Source organism: Pimephales promelas, chromosome 14 (genome assembly GCF_988280905.1).
Source record: "Pimephales promelas chromosome 14, fPimPro1.hap1.1, whole genome shotgun sequence".
Taxonomy (NCBI): Eukaryota; Metazoa; Chordata; class Actinopteri; order Cypriniformes; family Leuciscidae; genus Pimephales; species Pimephales promelas.
Window position 1 is genome coordinate 29,377,703 of NC_142782.1, and position 22,361 is coordinate 29,400,063.

The 22,361-nt window shown below is 36.9% G+C and overlaps 1 protein-coding gene across 1 annotated transcript in view; it reads left to right on the plus strand.

The window, feature by feature from the left end:
* Positions 1–22,361, plus strand: part of med27 (mediator complex subunit 27) — a 52,755-nt gene that overhangs the window by 10,259 nt on the left and 20,135 nt on the right. Inside the window, exons 3-4 of the mRNA XM_039664795.2 lie at positions 7,872–8,002; positions 19,885–19,978. Of these exons, the coding sequence (XP_039520729.1) occupies positions 7,872–8,002; positions 19,885–19,978 (225 nt within the window). The remainder of the gene's footprint in view (positions 1–7,871; positions 8,003–19,884; positions 19,979–22,361) is intronic.

A 22,361-nucleotide genomic window follows, 5' to 3' on the forward strand; every position in this document is an offset into this window, starting at 1 on the left:
TACCAGACAATATAACTTAAAGGAACTTCCTTGCAGACAAGTTACCATTCAATAAAAATATATTCAGTCCATTTACTCAAAAAACAAAACAAAAAACTTTTGTCTGGGTCTTTAAAGAAAAAGAAAGTCCTGTAATTACTTGTTGTCTTTTTTGCTTTTTCCATTGACTATTCATCATAGTGTTTACACTTGTTAAAGGGATACTCCACTTTTTTTGGAAATAGGCTCATTTTACAACTCGCCCAGAGTTAAACAGTTGGGTTTTACCGTTTTCTAATCCATTCAGTCGATTTTCTGATATTTAGAAGAATATTAGTAAAATAGAAGAATATTAGGAAATAAATATGCTATGGAAGTCAATGAGACCAGAAACTGTCTTGTTACTGATATTCTTCTAAAAATAAGAAAATCGACTGAATGGATTAGAAAACGGTTAAACTCGACTGTTTAACTCTGGTGGAGTTGTAAAATGAGCCTATTTCCAAAAAAATAGGAGTATCCCTTTAACTCCAAAAACACCATATTAGAGTCATGAATGTAGTCCATATAACTAACTTTTGCGTAGTTAACGGTGGTTAACTAAGGTTTGCGTATGTGTTGGAATATTATCACTGTATAACAGTTTAAAGATTGTTCTTTTCCTCAAATAGCATTGTCGTCGTATGACTTCAGAAGTCGTTTGAACTACTTTTATAGCTCTAGAAACACAACAGCCGACATAATTTTATGTTTTGATGAACGGAACTGTTTTGAATTCAAATGCCTCTCTCTCCTTATTCAATCACTGCCTGTAGAAACTTGTTTAAATCCAAATGGGTTTCCTGCATGGAATATGTCTGATCTCATTTGTGTTACCCATAACCCTGATTTATGAGATCCAGACATAGAAAATACCCTAGACCCTGTGATCCCTGGCTGATATTTAAAAATTAATTAACCCCCTGACTGCAGCATTGCTGTCTCTTCCTCTCTCCGCCCGTCAATCTCTTTTTCCCCGTTCCACCTTCCCCTATTTTAAGGTTTCTCTTTTCTCTCTCGTTGCACGGGGATTAATATATTAATTATCTCTTGTGAATAAATATTCTCAATGAGATCACAGACTATGCATATGGATCTTTTTTTCTTAAGTTATTAATTCTGTTAGTTTATCAGTTTATTCCAATTACTAGTTAACAAAATCTGTTTCTTACTATGCTGCACTGCATATTTCAGAGGGTCTTGGTCTGCTTCCAAACATACTGGTGAGGGTTGACTGAAATATGAATGCATCATGCACCAAAGGCATCTAAATGTGTCAAAAATGTGATGTGATATCACAAGATGTGACCCTAAAAAGGGCAGAATGTTTATCTTCTCCTCTTAGGAGCTACTTTGCCCATTACAGTTTGGTATGATGTTTCTTTGCAGCAGGTCCCATTTGTGTGGCTCCTTTACACATTTTATAGGCTCTTTGTGAACTTTTAGCTGGAAAAAAATACCATCATATGTACAAATAACGAGGACATTTATCCCAGCACACAGGTGCTGGATTGTCTTTTTCTGTTCGGTGTTTAAAATTACAGTATGACTAAATATTTTTTTGCTCCTGACCTAAAGAACAAGGAGAACTGATACAAGTGTGAACACACAAAGTGTAAATGTAAATGTATTCTGGATATGTAATGCACTCCCTAAAGATCTTATATGGCATTCAACAGGTGTTTATGTCCTAAGAGACTACACTTTTTTTTTAAAGGAGAACTCCGGCGCAAAATGAACCTTTGGTCTAATTACACATTGTTACCTAGTCAACCGTTATCTGAGATTTGTTTTCATGATTGCCGAATGTAAATAGTTTTATCTCTAAAAACAGTTTAGCCTATAACACTAGTATAATGCTAGTATATAGGGCATAGAGTAATGACAAATAAAAATCGCTTGTTATTACCACCAACAAGGCTCAAAATAGCCCCATACCAACACGACAGCATAACAAGGGTCCCTACATTCAAACCGAAGCATTGAGAACTTTGTCAGTGTCCAAACAGTTTAATAAGAAGATATTTTATACACACAGTCAACTTCGCGAATACAGGAAGAAGCCATCTTTGAAAAATAGTCTCTACCAGTCGATCTACGAGCACCGATCCAAGTGCGCTGAACTATGCAGAATCTCATATGGTCCGTTGTTTCCAGAAGAAACACAAACACAAACCGTTTATTTGTCTTCAATATGTACACGTAGCCTACTGTTCGCGCTCACTTTATCACCTTATTCACATCTCACCAGCGCACTTGGATCGGCGTTCGTAGATCTACTGGTAGAGACTATTTTTCCAAGATGGCTTCTTCCTGTATTCGCGAAATTTACTGTGTGTATAAAATATCTTCTTATTAAACTGTATGGACACTGACAAAGTTCTCAATGCTTCGTTTTGAATGTAGGGACCCTTATTATGGTGTCGTGTTGGTATGGGGCTATTTTGAGCCTTTTTAGTGGTAATAACAAGCGATTTTTATTTGTCATTACTCTATGCCCTATATACTAGCATTATACTAGCGTTATAGGCTAAACTGTTTTTAGAGATAAAACTATTTACATTCGGCAATCATGAAAACAAATCTCAGATAACGGTTGACTAGGTAACAATGTGTAATTAGACTAAAGGTTCATTTTGCGCCGGAGTTGTCCTTTAAGGGACAATTCCCCGGCAGCAACATTAGGTTGTAGTTTCGAAACGACACAATTTTTGGCTCCACACCTGGTCATCATAGCTTTAAAAAAAAAAAAAAAAAAGTGTTGCTATAAGTAAAATTTGATTTATTTGACTTTTTCAACACTTTCTCCCTGTAGTCTACCTATCAAAAGCTAACATAACTGAGTTGAACAAATCGAGGTGATTTTCCCCTCAAGGCTGTGCAAAGATTTTGGGAGATTTTAGATAAAGATGCACTCATACAAACAGTCATTTCATCATTTTTTTAAGGAGCAGATTAACAAGCGGCGAATGATCAAAGAGAATTGTTTCAACTTGTACTTAATATTCATGACATGATTTTGCTGTTCCCTCCTCGGCGAAGCTTCTTTGAATGGATATTAGTTAGATATTAGTTGCATAGAATGATGCAGTTTCCTTGCATAAGCGCTAGTTCTCTTGGTCTGCTTATAGTATTAAATGCAAAAGCATCAGGAATGAGATGCACTGCAGTTGGAGCGTTGCAGATATCTGGAAGATGGTGGAGGTAGAGTCGGGGGGGGGGGGGGTGTATTAGCCTCATTAAAAAGAATAATCTTTAAGAGGTTTTTAAGAATTGAAGGTGTTTTAGAAATTACATCCTATTTGAGAAAAAGCTACGATTATATTATAATTTGACAGCACTTGAAAGGTATTATGCATCACAATTAATTGGCAATGCCTTTGAGTTTTTGTTGTGGGTTATTTACATGCATTCCTTTTTATTTATTTACTGCTGGAAGTTTAGATGGTATATATTGAAGCACATGCTCAATATCGGTTGCTTGAATTGAGCTTCTGAATCAATGCTAAACCTTTGCACATTTTTATTTTTATATACGTCTGATTATGGTTAAATATGTAAAGATAATCTGTATTAAAGGGTGAACACAGCTTTATAAAGTGTTTCCAAAGTTTTTCTTGAATTGCATGTAAGTGTGGTGGGTTTTACAGACCCGGTTTGCTTAAGTGTCTTGTTTGAAATGGGTATCTTCAATTGGATTATGGCATTCTAATGTGGTAGACAACAATTCAGTGGTTTTTCTGGGATTGTGTCTGCTTCCAGTGAAAGAGGCTGTCTTGTTTTGTTCCATTTGATGGTGACATTGATTGTGTGTGCTTGTCCCGTGCATCCTCTCACAAGTCAGATTCTGACCCTGCACTTTAATCTTCAACTGCCCCAATGAGATGACACTCTCAGTCTCAGCTGCCTGACAGCATTCTGGGTAATGCCTCTCTTGTCCTGTCTCTGTCTCTCTCTCTCTTGTACTCATTCTCCACAGTCCTCCATATCTTTTGTCCTTTTTATCTGTTTTGTTTTAACTGTCCTTTCTTTGTGAACTTTAGAGGTTTGCGTTTCTGTGTTATTAAACATGTTAGGGAAATATTGCTTTCATACTGTCCTCAGAAATACATAAGCCTTCAGCACTCGCTGACATAGTTTAAAAAACTTTCAGTATCTTAATGTTTTTCAGCTTTTTCATACTGTAATATATATATATATATATATATATATTTGTCTTTCTTGTTTTTGTGAAACACTAACACAATTGTCCGGGTGCCAAAATATATAAACCAGTGGTGATTGCTGTGGATGTTTTTTAATGCAAAAAATCTCTCAAGCCACTTGACATTCAAAGGTGCCTGAGCCATTTTGACAGCATCTTGCATGTTTTTTTTTCTTTTCTTCTTACCTTGTTATATAGCCTTTTTATTTATTAGCAAGGGCTTTTTATACAGCTGGAGCCCAGCTTCCCTCCATACACACGCTACTCTCGTACAAGATCTGGCCCTTACCAAGTAGGCTCATTAGCTACGAAAAGGAGATTCAGTTAATTAAAATAATTCCCCGTTAACACAGCTGCTTTGGTCAGCCAAATTAAACGGGGGGAGTGCTGTGCCGTCTGCTTCCCACTCGGCGAACGTCGCTATACTGCCACGGAACATGGCTAATTAGCTCAATAGGAGGAATATTTTAATAGCAATTAATGAGGCACGGGCCTATGCAAGCTTTAATTTAAGAGCCTGGTTTGTGTGGGTGTGCATGCCGATGAATTCTGATGTCTGATGAGATCGCTTTTGTCACTGCTTGTGTTACGATCAGCCTAGCTCGCTACCAGCGGGTTGCTCACGGATTATTGATTTTCTTAAGATTTTTCCCAGCAAGCTGACTAGAGCTGTTGTGTTGGAAAATTCACTTTAAAGGTGTCTTTTGTCAAGCTATAAGCTGCTCATTATTAAAAGTAGTTGATCTACAATCAGGTTAGCCTTATAGTAGTAAACTTGCATTGAAGTTATCCAATTCTGTTTCGTTTCCCAATATGTATCTGCCCAGATGTTGATCAACCTTCTACGCACACCTTGGCAAGAATCGCCATTGACTTGTACAGTTTTTAGCTTACTTGACTGTATTTATATATATAGATCAACTACAGTCAATCAAGCATTCAACATTTTTCATGATGGACTGAAGTGATGCTTTATAGTTTCTGTAAAAAAATAAATAAAAAGAACAATAATTCTAATAAAATAGTAATATTATGAAAAAAAAATTCTACTAATAATAAATACTGTATAAAACACTACAAACTCATTTGCTAAAATCAAAATGTGGACGGTAATTGGTGAGAACGAGCCAACGAAGTTGCTGCTTGTGCATTATTCCCGCCCACTATCGAAGGAACCAACCGGCAGTGGCTTCTGCTTGGTCTTAAAGGGTTAGTTCACCCAAAAATGAAAATTATGTCATTAATGACTCACCCTCATGTCGTTCCAAGTTCACGATTCCAATGACGCTGCTGACGTGTTATCTTGTGCGCCCGATTAGGACATCCGCGACATGCACACTTACGAACCATTTTTAAAAAATATTGCAATACCAAAATAGAAACAATGTAGAAAAGCTTGAATGCAGCGCATACCTCCATCAGACTGTAAACGAAGCTCGGGCGCACAAGATAACACGTCAGCAGCGTCATGAATCGTGAACGAGCAATGACAACAGAACCGGAAGAGAATACAATGCTGAATAAAGTCGTTGTTTTTGCTATGTTTGGACCAGAAAGTATTTTTGATGCTTCAAATATTCGAACTAACCCACTCGTGTCACATGGACCACTTTGATGATGTCTGTATTGCCTTTATGGACAAGGACAGTATAAGGTACATACATTTTCAATAGAGGGACAGAATGCTCTCGGACTAAATCTAAAATATCTTAAACTGTGTTCCGAAGATGAACGGAGGTCTTACGGGCTTGGAACGGCATGAGGGTGAGTCATTAATGACACAATAATTTTCATTTTTGGGTGAACTAACCCTTTAAAGGCTCAATAATTCTGAACAAATAGTCATTTTAAAAGGAAAAAAAAACAAGAAATCACAGATTTGACATGTAGCACAGTGGCTAACAATAGGCATTATTTACTGGCCTGGATTGAAATTTAGTCTCATATGTGAGCTATTTACTTGCAATGTTGAGGGTTGTTGGTTAAACATGCTGGACGATGTCCATGGCATCAGGTAGGTGGTGTACAACAGTGCAATCTGGGTAGAGTACAATTTTCTTGTGGTTTCGTCACTATAGGCTTCTGTTTTACTACAACATCAAAGCCAAATATATAACAGTCACCATGTTACGTTCAACATAGTAAGACAGGAGGCGAGGGGGATGAGGTGGGCAGGAGATGAGGAGGAACACAAGGAAAAATGTGTTGGAGTACAATGTAAGCAACTGTGCTTTCTCCTAGAAGAACAGATTGTTGACAACATTGGGTCTGTGCTTTGAGTAAACAATTCTTAAAAGCCCAGTTAGTCTGTGATTTCATTTTACATGCTTAACTGTTCTTTGTAAAACAGCAGAAGTGTAAGTTCTCTGGACAATGTTAAAGGGTTAGTTCACCCAAAAATGAAAATTAAGTCATTAATTACTCACCCCCATGCTGTACCAACCCCGTAAGACCTTCGTTCATCTTCGGAACACAAATAAAGATATTTTTGATTGAATCTGAGAGCTGGATCAGTCCTATATAGAGTGCCTAAGGGACTGGCTCTTGACGGCCCATAAAGTAATTAAAGAAAAGGTTTAAATATTCCATGTGCCTACAGCGGCTCAATTGTAAGTTTATCAAGCGACGAGACTACTTTTTGTGCGAAAAAAACATAAATAACGACTTTATTCCACTATTCCATTACTTCCTTATGGGCGCATGCGCGAGAACTGAGACGAGGACATTCTCATTCGTCTACTTCTTGTTACCGGCTGCTCACCGCTTAGGAGTTTTACCGCCACCTACCGTATAAGATGATGTGCTGATATAGCTGGAAGCGCAAAACTTTCTGTTTACAAGCAGAGGAAGATGCGCGCTGTACACGCTTTTCAATTTGCGTATTTTCCGCACTATAAGGTGCACTTAAAAGCCTTGAATCTTCTCAAAAAACGACAGTGTTCCTTATAATCCGGAGCGCCTTATATATGGATCATCATTTTATACGGTAGGGGGCGGTAAAACTCCTAAGCGGTGAGCAGCCGGTAACAAGAAGTAGACGAATGAGAACGTCCTCGTCTCAGTTCTCGCGCATGCGCCCATAAGGAAGTAATGGAATAGTGGAATAAAGTCGTTATTTATGTTTTTTTCGCACAAAAAGTAGTCTCTTCGCTTGATAAACTTATAATTGAGCCGCTGTAGCCACATGGAATATTTAAACCTTTTCTTTAATGACTTTATGGGCCGTCAAGAGCCAGTCCCTTGGCTTAGGCAGTCTATATAGGACTGATCTAGCTCTCAGATTCAATCAAAAATATCTTTATTTGTGTTCCGAAGATGAACGAAGGTCTTACGGGGTTGGAACAGCATGGGGGTGAGTAATTAATGACTTAATTTTCATTTTTGGGTGAACTAACCCTTTAATTTCGAATCTGTTCAAGGCTTGTTGGCATTATCATCCATTGGCCATAAAACTATGAATTAATGTGGAATTAAGAAATGACTTGACAAGCACAGTGGTCAGCCCTGTTAACAAACAAAATCCAACCACCCTAAATATTATATTACAGTAATGTGTGATGTGTGTGTCACGTAAATGGAATTATATCAGGATTAAGCAAATGTGTTAATCGTGACAGCCCTAATACATAGACATTTTTTTCTTCTGTAGTTGCAGTACCATGCAGGTTTGGCCTCCAGTCTTCTAAACCAACAGTCACTCAAACGCTCAGCCAATCAGATGGGAACATCTGCCAAAAGAAGACCCAAAGTCCAGCCCAGCACCCTTGTCCTTCCAACACAGTGAGTTTGAGTTCATATTTTTCACAGTATCTCATAACCAGAAAGTTTGATGCTCCTAGTACTAGTAGGCTCTTTCACATGTGAAACCTGTTCAATTTCTGCAGTGTTAAACTTGTCCATTAAATGTACTACATCATAGATATAGGATTTAAAAAAGCACAACACAAGGCCTACATTCATGAAACTGAAGTCACCAGCATTTGTTTGTCCTTAGACGCACCGGCAGCAGGTCAGAGGTGACCATTGATTCTCTTCCTCTCTATTGGTTCATCCGAATATGGTGACAGAGTAGAATAGCTCATTGTCTTTCCTGGTGTCACTAGGGTCATAGAACATAGGCTTTAATAATAAAGTAGCGAGAGTGGGATTTGGTGAACATAGAGGAGAAAAGAGCACGTACTCTGGAGGGAAGATGAAAGACGGACGGAGAATGAACAGAAAATAACCATGGAGGACACATAGAAAAGACAAGAGCGGAGCCCAGGTGGTCTGTGTCCCTCTGAAAAGCCCACTGATGGGATACCACTTCTGCTTGTCCTCGCAAATGTGCTCTTTTTAATCTGATTCTCTTGTAATGTGTTATTTTCTTTCCAAGGTCCTTCAAAGTGATTGTTCATTTATTTCTAGTTGTAGTGCTCTGCTTTGCTTGGTACTCGTAGCGCAATGTGCTTTCTAAGGCCGAAGGACCAGGAAGAGAAATGAAAATTTGCTATGTAATGTCCTATGTCTGAAATCGTTCTCTTTTCAACTATAAATTGTTGCCTAAACTATATGAAGTGAACAAATTTATTTAATTCATCCTAACTCAATAAAAGTGTTATTTTTCTTTAAAAGAAATCATTCTTCCTAACACCAAACTTTTAAACAGCTGATTTCCAAGTTAACAGAATTGCCTTTAAAAGGAACTTTTGTTTTTGTTTTCTCCATTTTGTTATGTGGAGTTCTTTATACGAGAACGAGAGAATGATTTCAGACATAGGATATGTACTGAATTAAGTATTTGGAAAGACCCCAAAAGCAAGTTGAAACAATTAGTTTTTCAAACACCACCTATATTCCCCATAACCTGCCGTTTCCTTATAATGTCAGTACAAGAAAATGCTTCCCCAAATGTCAAAACTGCTGGTGTTGATGGTGCTTTTCCAATTTTTTTATTGCACCAGAGACTGCCCAGGCAAGAAGCAGGTATTTAGTGGATTCGTTTTCATCCTGACACACTTTACCAGTACAGTAAAGTGAGGTTCTCATGACAAATCTGCTTTTAGTTGACTCAAAGTGGCCTAAACCCTGCTGGCTCATCAGTCTGCAGTGCACTGTGTATCTTTAATAGCACTGTGCTGTTTTCGAATGGAAGAGAATGTTGAACGGTGCAAGGTGAACAGAGACAGCAGCTCCTCTGTCAAACGTCATTGTCCTGATGAATTTGCCGTTTCTAAAAGGAGCGGCACATGAATTATGCAGCACAACCTTCATGCGCTTTTGCTTTTATGTTGCTTTTTTACTTGCCAGCGTTCTGATAGCGTTCCCCTCTGACATCGCCGCTTGCTTGAATAAGTGGACCTACTGGAGAAAGTAATGCTGTCCCAAAGCCAGTTGTTTCTAAATGCATTTTAATAGATGTTTACTGTGTAAATAAATTATAATATGATAAATAATTACAGTTGTAACTGGCAGCCTAGATTGGGTGTGCAAACTAATATGCAAGCAAAGGGATACCCGGGTGTGTGGTGATAAACATGTTATTTGACAAAAAGAAAATTAATAGAGCCCTAAAGAACCTTTAGAATAATCAAATTAACAGAAAAGATGCTCTATTCATCTAATTCAATCAGTCTGTTATAATCATTCACACTGCAAGTAAGGAACCAGCAGGAGTTGCCATAAATTATTGGTTTTAAAATCACTGCAATGAAACTTTTGGATAATTGAGGCCCAGAGGATAGTCTGAATGATAGCTGGTCCCATCGTGTGCATTCTTCGTGATATTAATCCTGTAAACAGAATTACACAGCATTTACTCATATAATCTGGCTCAAAGGGATTGTGTCTGCTCTTGAACACTTCCCCAACAGCTAAGCAGACAAGCAGTTACAGAGTGGGATTTGATAAATATGTTGTAGTGCTTTTTGTTTTTATCTGTTGGTTTTGTGAACTGCTTACAGGATTTGTACCAATTTGAGCTAATTATAAACTGATAAAGAGGCTCAGTTGTGTCTGTAGGAATCGGATCATGAAATGTCCAATTTCATAATCAGTGCTTAACGTTAACACATCACTCCTACTAGCCACTTTGGTGGGTTGAATTTTATATGTAATTTTTTGTTGTTGTATTATTTAAAAAAGGCATCTGAAATAATGAACAAAAATATCTATGTATTTTTTTATTAATATCAAAACACTTCTGATACAAATTTCCCCCAGAATAGATGCATGATACCAGCTGTGCTTTCTCGCTGTCTCGTCTCTCAGATGACACCCATACCCACCTCCCCGTACTCAATCGTTTCATTTACTCCGGATGAATCGTGTTGGTGTTAAAGGGCTTGAATTTCGGCTTGGGATTTCACGCATTGCACATAATTTTACTCATTCCCGCAGATTTTGTGCTCATACCCACAATACCAAATTTAGTTCTTTTTCGCTGCTTATTGCACTTAAACAGTCCAATAAACACAAAAGAACATCAAAATATCAGTCTTGGCGAGTATTCACGTAAACACAGTCAGTTTTGTTTTAAATTAATGTAAAAGAAAACACGCGTGTAACAGTATATGAATCTGTCCGTTAGGTCTTAAAGTGACACCAGCCTAATATACCTACTGCCAAATTATGAGATAGTAATTATAAAAATATCTATTTTGCCTTCCCCCCCGTATCGATGGCAAAATTGTGGCCAGTGAAAATGCTAAGTACATGGGTTAGGGGTAGGTTCAGGGTTATTACCCAGTTATTACCTACACTAAATGATCATGAACAGTAAAAGAGTGAAAAACTGTTAATTGGTAAACAGAAAGTTTCCTTATTATATACGGTAAATAACTGTGATATATATATATATATATATATATAATGGTACATTTAATGTAATTACTGCTGTAAAATACTGTTAAATTTACAGTTTTTGGAAGTGAAAAAGAACAAGTCATTGTATAATTTACAGTGAAAAAAATGTAAATTGACATACCCACAATTCCCTGTGTGACACTTCACATTTAATGTATTTTAACTGTTTCTTCATAATTTTCTTAGTTTTTTTCTAACCAGTTATGTACATTAGGGTTTTATGTAACACTTAATGTTGTTAAATTAATGCTTATTTAATTTTTTAAATATCAACATGTTACCATGATGGTGTTTAAGGTTTGCGTGAATGACTCTGTGCAGCTTCTAGTATGAACATTCTTGTGGAAGAACTGATTATGATGAACTTTGATTTGATCATTTGATTCTCATCACTGCTGTGGTTGTTGGCTGCCAGTGTATTACAATTGAACAAAACAGATGTTAATACTTCAAAAGGTCAGTAAATTAACATTAAATCAGATAATGAAATACGGTTTATTGCTGTAAAATTAAATACGGTTAAAATCTGTAAAACCTAAAATGTTGCTACCGTATTTTTAACAGGAAAACTCTGGCAACCACAGCTGCCAGTTTTTTTTCCCCCGTAAATTTAACAGATTTTTTTTTACAGTGTAGTAATTGTAATTACTGTAATAAGAACATAGTATGTTCATGGGTAACAGGACTGTAAAAGGAAGCGTTACCGTATATGCATTGAAAGCTGCCCTGGTCAGCTCAAGGTGAACCTTTGTGTCATTGGTCAGGGCTTTCTGTTGCTTTTGAATTCTCAGGATATGAGACTGCCGCCCTCCTAGAATCAATGCAGAGTGCTGTTGTCATTTTAGTGCCTCTTGCTCCCATCGACCAAACAGGCAAAGCCACAGTTACTGAATCAAGCCTAATTCACCATACCCCCCTCATGGGACCTGCAGATTTACTTTACATGTTACTATTATTAACAGCAGCCTCAACCCGTCTCTGTCATTCACTGCATTACTGCATCTTTCCTCTTTGCACATTGCATATTTAAATAGATATTATAATTACTCAGTATTGCCATGGCTGAATAACATCTGTTCAGATTTCAATTTGTTTTGCTTTGTTTTAAACTGTTTTAAAAGCCGAAGGATGTGGGCTTTTCCCAAGAGTTTTTCCTCATATCTATCTCAGGGAGTTTTCCTTCCCACTGTTGCCTTTGGCTTGTTCACTGGTAAAGGTAAAGTTGCAATTGAACTCTTTAGCATTATTGTTTTTTTGGGATTTTTTTTTTTACTATAGTTTTTAAAAGTGCGCTATTAGTACTTATGTAAACCTACTGTAACATTTTTGGTTGTGTGCTATTTTTAGTATGACTTCTCAAATTCCTATTCAGTTTCGTTTTAATTGAATTTGAATGCAAGGAAGCAGAATTACAATGAAATTCATCTGACAAGTTTGTCAAGACCAACTTTGAACGTTCGCTGCCTTTGAAAGCTTTGAAAACATTTTTAAAAGATGAAGAATGAATAGACAGATTTTAATACTTCATTATTTTATCATATACTGTATTTTGACCATCAAGTCATTTCAAGTGCATCCAGGTTTTTTCATGTTCAATAACTAGATAGAAGGGATCGCAGGTCAAGATGTGTTTCTTTCCTGTGGTGCATTGCACCAAAGTTTAGAGAGCAGAGTGTTATGAAAATTTTTGTCATAGCTGATCCCTGATTAAAGGAAAGAGAGGAAAACAGCACTCGTTTATCAGTATTCATCTCACCCTCACATGCAGTCACAAGAAAGGGCTATTTGATCACTTTGTATCGTCCATCAAACTGAGAGAGCAATGTTACCACGTTACATCAAGATGAACAAAGTACAAGCACCTCCTTTTTTGTGGTCCTCTGACACTGACTTCCTGCCATCCTCAGGGGTGTCTGGAGATGCCCTTTCTTGTGGCCGCATCAGTTTTAGGCAGTTGGAATGTAATCCACTGAAAGTGTTTCATCATCTGGGTGATAATCTGACGCATTAACATTCAAATCACTCTCCGGAGTGGATCCTTAAACTGTGCCGCAGAACCTACATGTCGATGGAGCCTTCATTAACTTTAGATTACAAGGTTGGTATACATAAAAAAAAAACATTTGCGTTTTCCTCTCACAGAATCTCATGTTTTTAGTACCCATACCCTCAAGACCCCGATATTCTTAAGCACTACTGAAGGACAAACTGGTGTGACATCTTGAACAAATCCAGGCCAAAACGAACCCGAAGTTTGTTAGGTGTTTGTTTCAGGAGTCCAAGTTTTCGGAAATGTTTGCTCCGGCTGATTAACGTGTTTGAACTGCTATTAGTCCGTGGTGATTATGTACTACACTTTTAGAAGAAAAGGTTCTCTTGTATTTGGAACCCTTTTAAGGGTTCAATAATAAGAACCCTTTAGAAAAAGGTTCTATATGGAACCTTCTGGGTTCATTCATGATCATTTGTTTTGTTCTTTCCGGATTAAATGTTTCATATTATTGACAAACATCAAGACCCTAAAATGTATGTGAATGATCACAAAATTCAAGATATGGGGTTTGACAACGTATATATTTATATCATTTTATGTAGTTAATCAATATCACACGAAGAGTGCCATTTCAGTTTTTCTCCTCCCAAAATCAGCATGATTAAAATGTGATATTAAGTTACTACAACAGTTTAATAAACAATACAATAAACTACAAAATTTTGTTGAATAATGTGATATATGAATGATTAATAGCCTATAAAGAAGGCTATTAATTCCTATCTTGTCATTATAGAACCTGTTTTAGCTTAAAAGGTTCTTTGGAGTTGAGTAAAGAACCCTCTGCTTCATATATAGAACCCCAATGGACCCTTTTTTCTAAGAGTGTATGGGTGATTCTCACGAAACCATTAAAACACCACGGCAGTAATGATTTTAAATATTAAACATGGTATTTAGTGATATAAAAAAGCATGTGTGTCTGTAGAACATAAGCACATTGGAGATCCGCTTTAAAGTTGATTTGCAGAGCTGGTGCAAACATATTCATCGCTATGAGCAGATGATTTCTTAACTGCTGTTTTGAATTTTTGTTGTGTTTATTATTTTTTTAGATAGAAAAGCGCGCAGCACATATTTACACATTCATCTAAAGGCTGCTCTCAGCAGTGTGGGTGGTGTTAGGATGTTCTTTAACAGTATATCACTGCTCATGCATTTCAAACTTCTTTTTACTCCCTGAGAATGAAACAGAAGTTTGCTGTGAGAACATTGGCTCCTTCAAACAGCTCTCTCTAAAACCTTCAGATCAGCAAAATAGATTTTTATACTGTAAATGTTGTTTTGGTGGAAATTGGGGCAAAATTTATTTTTTATGGGGGGGATAGTTCACCCCAAAAAATCTATTCTGTCATTATCCATTGCCATTTTTCCCTAAATATCTTTTTTCCCCCACAGAACACGGAAATTCATACAGGTTTGGGGCAGGGTTATTATCGTTAGATAAAACAAACAAAATCCATTGAAACATTGTTATTACTTGAAGTAAACAGGAACTGAAATAAAATTCAATATTAAAAACTTATTTTCCTTCATTTGTTTGCCAAGGCAGCATTTCTTATTTTTGTTTAACTTAAGTTGAAGTGCAAACTAAAACTAAGTAAACCAAAACTTTAGACATTTAAAAAAAAACACACACACAACAAAATTACTCGAACTTTATCTAAAGTTAAGATGAAAACTTATATATTACTCAAATTATTAACAAAACCTATGATGTAACAATGCCACTAAAATAGCATGACATAAACGACATATTGGTAAGTTAAAGAAGGCGTTTCATGTATTTATTATTTATTTATTTTTTAAGGTGAACTATCCCTTTATTTTATGATGAAGAACAGCGTTTAGTGTTTTAACCAGGGCTGGGGGTTTTAACCAGGGCTGGGTAGATTTAGTAAACTACACCATCTGGTTCTAAAGTCTGCTTTTTCCGTTTTTGTATTTTTTCATAAAGTGTGAAATTGAAATTGACATCATGTTTGTTTGTTTGTTTTCGTGTGTGTGCGCATGCAATTGGCCAATCGGCGTCGTTATATGTCATTTTTCCTGCGGCTTTACAGAGATTTTAGGCGCGTGACATTTACAGCTGAATGGATTGGTTATAAAAATGTTCTGTGGTCCCATGAGCAAAGATAGCAAATTACTACTTTTCCTTAAGGCTAGCTTGACTGTAGTTTGACTATTTTTAATTGAGTTGCTAGTAGCTTCCTCAACAGTGCAAGAGACAAATCACCTGATTTAGGAGTATATTGCACTCTGAATGGTGAACTTCAACTGAATATTTTAACCTGAAATGAAGCCTACTCTGGTAAAATGGCCCATAGTGCCTTGCTGATTGACAGTGATACAGCACACTCGAGGTCAGAGGATACAGCCGCATTCTCTTCCATTGGTTTTCTTGACCTTTATTGGTCACGTCCTGTACTGGTGCAGTGGTATTACAGGGCAGATGGGTAGTAGACAATTAAATCTTAATCAGAGAGACGGCCTGGGGCAGGGCCAGAGGGAGGGACTTTATCAAGGACCTTTAAACACTGTGGTTTCAAGGCAGCCAAGCACCAAATGTGAGTGAATATTGGCTTTGCAAGTAAATAAAATGCCAGATTGGCAGAACTATGCGGAACTGAAACATTACATAGTTTGAATTACATAGTTTTAGGTTTTTTGACAGTACAGCTTTACCGTGACACAGAAACTGCAGTTTGTCACAAATATGGCAATTTTGCAAAGGAAACATTAATAATTCTGTTGTCATACTAAGCCTGTAATCTGGCAGGTTAACAATATTCATGTAAAATACCTATATTTGGCAAATTATGCTTTTGGATCCGGCAGACTTTGACTGATTTTACACATTCTTGACCATATCTTGGACCACGAAATCAATACAGGCAGGTATTGACTTTACAGAGCGAAGACACAGTGATTTAATGAGTGTACAGTTGTTGATGTGCAAGTAATGTTCGATATGTTAATTCAAGCCTCGCTGTGCCTAAAATCCATTATGAGACTCATGCTCTGCTTGGCTTGAGAAAACAATCAGAGCCACAGAAGAAAAAACCTTTTTTGTGAGTCCAGCAATGATGAGTTAGTTTGCATGGAGATTAGGTAGGTTTCACTCCAGAGATTACGAGTTATGAAGCATGGAGATATTAAAACATGTCTTGTCTTGTAACATGCTGGCACCCCTCTGTGGTGCCAATGGAGATATAATTGCTAACCCTATTTGGTTACATCCCAGCCATTCTATTGCCAGTAAACCAGCTATGCCAGATGATAAAATAATTGCTTGGCTGCAGTGTCTGTGATTGGCTGGAAGAGCAGGATTTGGTTCATCTGAGGTTAGTGTACAATATTGGCTGCTTTCCTTATGCCATCCTATTTGACAATTTAAATTAAATTATCTTATTTAAAGCTTTTTGAGTGTGTTTAGGATGTTTGCAGGTCATTTTTTTATTTATTTGGCTTGCTGCAAAGGTCTCAAACCATTGTTACGGTTAAGCTCAGACAAATGACAAGCAACAGACTGGAAGTCATTCGCAAGGCGAGAATTACTAGTATTTTCCCCCCAAAATATTATTCTTTAATTGGGCTATATTTAAAATTCAAAAACCCTTGATATTAGCGACACCGGTGGCCAGTAAGTGAACTGCAGCCACCAACTTTCTGTTTGTGCTCACACCCGTGCTTTCGTGATGTACAAGAAACTGAACGTGATTTAAGGCCCCGATATACTCACTGCGAGGATCTTTTTTTACGCAGCCACACCATACCAAAAGTCCAGAAGGTAAAAATTAAATAACATTTCATTGTTGATTCTTGTCAAGTTCTGGATTATAGGGTTGTATGATTAAAATGGCATGCACATTTGACAAACAGTAAAGATTTACTATGCTGCTAAATGACAATGGGTCTTAGCTTCATTGCAAATGTGTAAGAATGTTTGCAAAAAGTGACATTTGTAACTTTGTGACGCACACTGGCTCACTCTCGAGTGAGCACACACACACCTTACTCGCGATCGGACACTTACCAACACACGCGCTCACTCACTCATGCTCGCACAAACACACGCTCACTCTCTCTTTCTCTTGCTCACTCGCTCTGAAAGCTGTAGGCGTTTTTAAATTTTCCACCATTTTCTCACTCCCGATAACTTACATTGGCCGTAGCATGAGAGACATGAAACAACAGGACGCATCACGGAGACTGATATCTGCGCGCGAGAGACCAAGTTTTTTTTAATTTTTTTTTTTAAAATCGAAACTAGAGTTTGAAATATCGATACACTATCGTGAAAAAAAAAATATCGCGATAGTTATCTGTATCGATATTTTTGCGCAGCCCTAATTTTGATTTTCCTGGCAAAAACAAGCCGAGTTGTTCACACATTGGCAATAAAAAAAGTGATTCATATATGAAAATTCTTGCATATAGCCCCTTTTAACACTATTTCTGTAAAATGGTGATTATGAATAATTATGGAGTTTTTAATCATTATTTACGTTGATTAGCTATGTTTTTCTTTCAGATGTATTGGGGGTCATTTGTTTTGTGTGTATATAATCATACATTCATTATGTTCATCCAAATCATTCATTTTACCATGGTTAATAAACGGAGGGTAATGGTTGCTTCACAAACAATTTTAAAGGTGCTATGCAACTGGCACGGGGCGAAATGGGAATGTCAGAGATAGTGAAAAAAATGCGGCTTTAGGGTTTTGAACCCCTTGCCCTAAGTATTAAAGCTCAATGAATAACTTTTTCCTCAAGATTTGTGCTTCAGGCATGGATGATATATTCAAGTCATGGCAATTTTTGGAGTGAGGTGTGAGATCAGAGATGTGTTATTTTCACTTGGTGAACAATAAAACAGGCCAAGAGGTGCTTTCAAGGTTAAATTGAAGGACATAAGCCATTTAGAGAGCAGAATATATTACAGACGGGGTGTGTGTTTTTTTTTAATTGGGCTAGTAGGAAACACATCCTGAACACCCAAGCAACTGCTTAGAAATACCGTAGCACTCTGCTGGCAAGTTTTGCATGCACAGTCAAGCACTGCTCACATTTTCTCCTGAAATGTAAAAATCAAGTTTATCCTTGGTCTAATGATTCCCAAAGTCTTTATACAAGCATATGTCGAGCTGTTGATGAACTCGAGTGATGTTCTCACCTGTTTAGTATGCTCTTATTTAATTTAAGCGAGTAAATGAGGAACCTTAGTGCAGGCACGAGGGAGATTGTGAACAAACAGAGAGGTATGTTGAACAATTTCTCTTTGCTTTTGATCTTCCCTTCTGGGAAAGAAACTGCTGCTTCAGGAAAATCACTGAGAACTTTCAACGTGATGATGAGGCAACTTAATCTTTGTCGATTCTCCAGCTGCATTGCACTTGCAGACGTGTGCGTGTACGCAATCACATACTTGTCCCTGTTTGCACCTGTCCGTGGGTTACCTGGGTTCTCCACAACCACTGTTAAGAAGTAAAATCTCCATAGTTGGTCCAGTAACTTTCAAATGACTTTTAAACAAAGCCCTCCACCAGCCGCCCACCGTCGGTTCTTTAATGAATTATTTTCCTCGTCTGTGTGCAGGGCCAGTCCCTCAAGTCTATTGATAGCTGATGGCAATGGAGATTTTCATTAAACCCTTATTAGCATTGACCCTACAGTACATATTGGGCGACACTTCTTGGGGACTGTTCTGCTGACTCCAGGGATGGCTGAAGGCTTTTGGCACTCTCTGTCCAATTTATTGATGTCTAACGAGGCTGTTGAGCAACCCTGGCAGGGTTTTAAGTATTCGTTTTCTTCTGAAGCATTGAAGGTTATGTCAGATGTGGAACAGCTGAGAGTCTTGTTGATGGTGGATGCAAATCGATTGCTTAATGCTTTCAATTTAGAGCTCATACAGGTTTTTTTTTTATGTTGCTTCTGATGTTTGTTTTCCTGTGTTTTTTATAATGGTTTGATTATTTACAGCTGTACTGAAAAAAACAAAGCGTGATTTGTGTGGCTACATCAGTGTTATTCTTAAAACTAAAGAAATATTTGCGAAGATTAATTAAAATATAAATATTATGAAAAATGTAGTTATAAAATAAGTTTACATTTAAAATACTAAATTTGCTAGAATTGAAAAAATAAATTAAAGCTAAATAAATTATAAAAAAAATAGTATTAATAATATTAAATTAATAGATGTCACGAAAACTAATACAAATGACAAAAAGCACATAAAATTACTAAAACCAACTAAAATGAAAACTGAAAAATGTAGTTATAAAATAAGTTTACATTTAAAATACTAAATTTGCTAGAATTGAAAAAATAAATTAAAGCTAAATGAATTATAAAAAAATAGTATTAATAATATTAAATTAATAGATGTTACGAAAACTAATACAAATGACAAAAAGCACATAAAATTACTAAAACCAACTAAAATGAAAACTGAAACACTAATATAACACTGATAAATGTTTAAAAAGTTAAGGGAGAATTCCAATCAAGATGTTGTTCAAATCAATGTGACGATTCAAGAGTGACCATCACAATGCTGACCCGGACCTTCTCAACTGTTCGACTCCATCAATATGTGTTGTATCCAAAGAAACAATTAGTTTGTTCAATACCAATACCTTAATTAAAAGCCATTGATTTGGTATTGGCAGTGATTGTGAACCAAAGACCTCTTGGTTTGCACTTAAAGTGAAAGATTAGCAACTTTTTTTTACTCAAAATATTCTCTCTCTTTCCAGATATGTGGATGACGTCATATCCAGAATTGGACGAATGTTTCCAGATATGTCAATCGAGCTTTTCCGGCCAAATGGGACATCAGCAGTTCTTTTGGTGAGAACCCTTTACTGATGTGCGAGTTCAGAGTTGTTTGTGATGATTTGAAGTTTTATATTGGAAATTGATTTCATTGGTTGTTTTAAACACATTCGTTGGAGCACAACTTGAATGGCTTTTTATTAGTTAGTTAGTAGTCAGAATAAAGAGGTCTTTTGGAGGTCTTAACACAAAATAAATAGTAAAAATAATAGTTGTTAATAGTAATGAATCTCAAGTACTTTATACAATTATTTGTTGGTTTCCATTTCCACTGGCATTGATGAAGCAGGACAGCACAATAGTGCACCCATCTAGAAGCTTTATCTGACTAATGGTGTGTAAGAGGTAATGGTGAAGGAGAGCTGGATGCCCTTGTACTCGGGGAGCAATCTCTCTCTGTTGACTGCTCTGTCAGTCTCCTTGTGAGTCGTCCCTGAGAACATCCCAGAGGGGCTTGGGATTGTTGACTCTTTGAGGAGTTCGCTCCACACTTTCAAAGTTTTGTAGGGTGCATGCATGATAATGTAAGTAAAGACAGGCAGAAGAGAGTGGCCGTCTATTAGAGCTGAGCTATCTGCATTAGGAGAAATTGTTGTGATTGGTGCAATTTCCCACGAATGGATCATTTTAATTTGTTTTTGTCTGTGCTAATTATTAGTTGCAGTATGTGCTGTTAAGCTAATAATAATGACCCTTGTGAGGCTGCATAATGGTGCTAAAATTGTACATTGGGATTTACCACTTGCTATTATTACTGTTGAAAGCCTGCATTTATCCTTTTTTCCAGACAGTATTACTTTTTTATTATTCCCTTAGCAATTTTTCTGTCTGCCATGTTTATTTAAATTAGGTGGTGTGTTTAAGGCCCAATCTGGAAGATTGCTGTGCTTAAAACAACCAATGTTCTTTTTGAGGTTGACTGTCTTGGGAGACCAAATACCCTAAGCCTGAATTCTGGACTGGGACAAAATATGAGATGGTCCTCTCTGCAAAACATGAATTCCACGGGGAGGAGTCAGATCCAGATCCAACTCCTCCCACCATACATATACCTACCCAGCTCCACCCCCTGATCCCTAAACCCACCCCTAAACCTATCCAACTCCACCCCTCAGATCTAGATCTGACTCCGCCTCCTGGATCTTGTGTACTGCAATGAGGTGCTACAGCAAAATATCGGCCCTGGCATTTTCAGTAGCACCTCATTGCAGTACACGAGATCCAAAAAAGTATCGGCCCAAAAAAGATGTCGCCCCACCAGATGGCCAGTCTGCCCATGCCTGTATGTGTTAAAATACTGAAAAAATAAAAATAAAATATAAATGTAACTGTCGATCAACGAGTGTTGACATATGAAAGTGTTATTGCTAAACAGAAGTAAGATTTCTCATGGAGGGTGTTTGAAGCATATAATCAGTCCTCATAAAATAAGGAACAGTCATTAAGTATTAACCTGATACTTAAATATTAATTATGTTTTTCAAGCGTATAAAATGGCCTTTTGGTCTTTCGGACCCCAAATAGAACATGGGGGTTAATGCCTGGTTTGCATTGTCGGGACAACAAATTAAATAAAAAAATATAAGACATGACTTTTTTCCCCCCCTATTCACCAATCAATGTTTAGGTTTCAAGCTTTTTTTATCCAAACATTGTATCAAGATGATTCCCAACTATTTTATGAAAGATATAGCCGAATGATATGATATACCATTTTACTTTATGCAATATGTGTGTACACATGGCAATAAATGGCAATCCTGTGTCGTGCATCTATACACCATATCTAAATTGCATATTTATGTGTTGTTGGAGCAACATGTAATGAAAATAATATGTTCATAAGAATATCTCATATTTCTTAAGAATATTGATATATATAATTTCTTTCCCTATTCACTTCTTGTGTCTCCAAAATGCCTAATTTGTCAAGATGTAAGTCCTGGTGTCCTCTACAGAGGTCATGAATAAAATGAATGCCCTGTAACAGGAAGTTATATTCTGATTTGAAACCCATAACATTTTCCTGAGATGTTTGTTGAATTAAAAAAAAATTGAAAATTAGTCAGACTTAAATGATAATTATAAAAGATTACCATATCCATAAGAGTGCTAAATTTGATCATTCAGTCATTTTTAAAGGGATACTCCACTTTTTTTGGAAATAGGCTCATTTTACCACTCCCGTTTTTCCCGAGTTTTACCGTTTTCGAATCCATTCAGCCGATTTTCTGATATTTAAAACAATATCAGTAAACACACAGTTTCTGGTCTCATTGACTTCCATAGTAGGAAAAAATATACTATGGAAGTCAATGAGACCAGAAACTGTGTGATATTCTTCTATCAGAAAATCGGCTGAATACATTCGAAAACGGTAAAACTCAACTGTTTAACT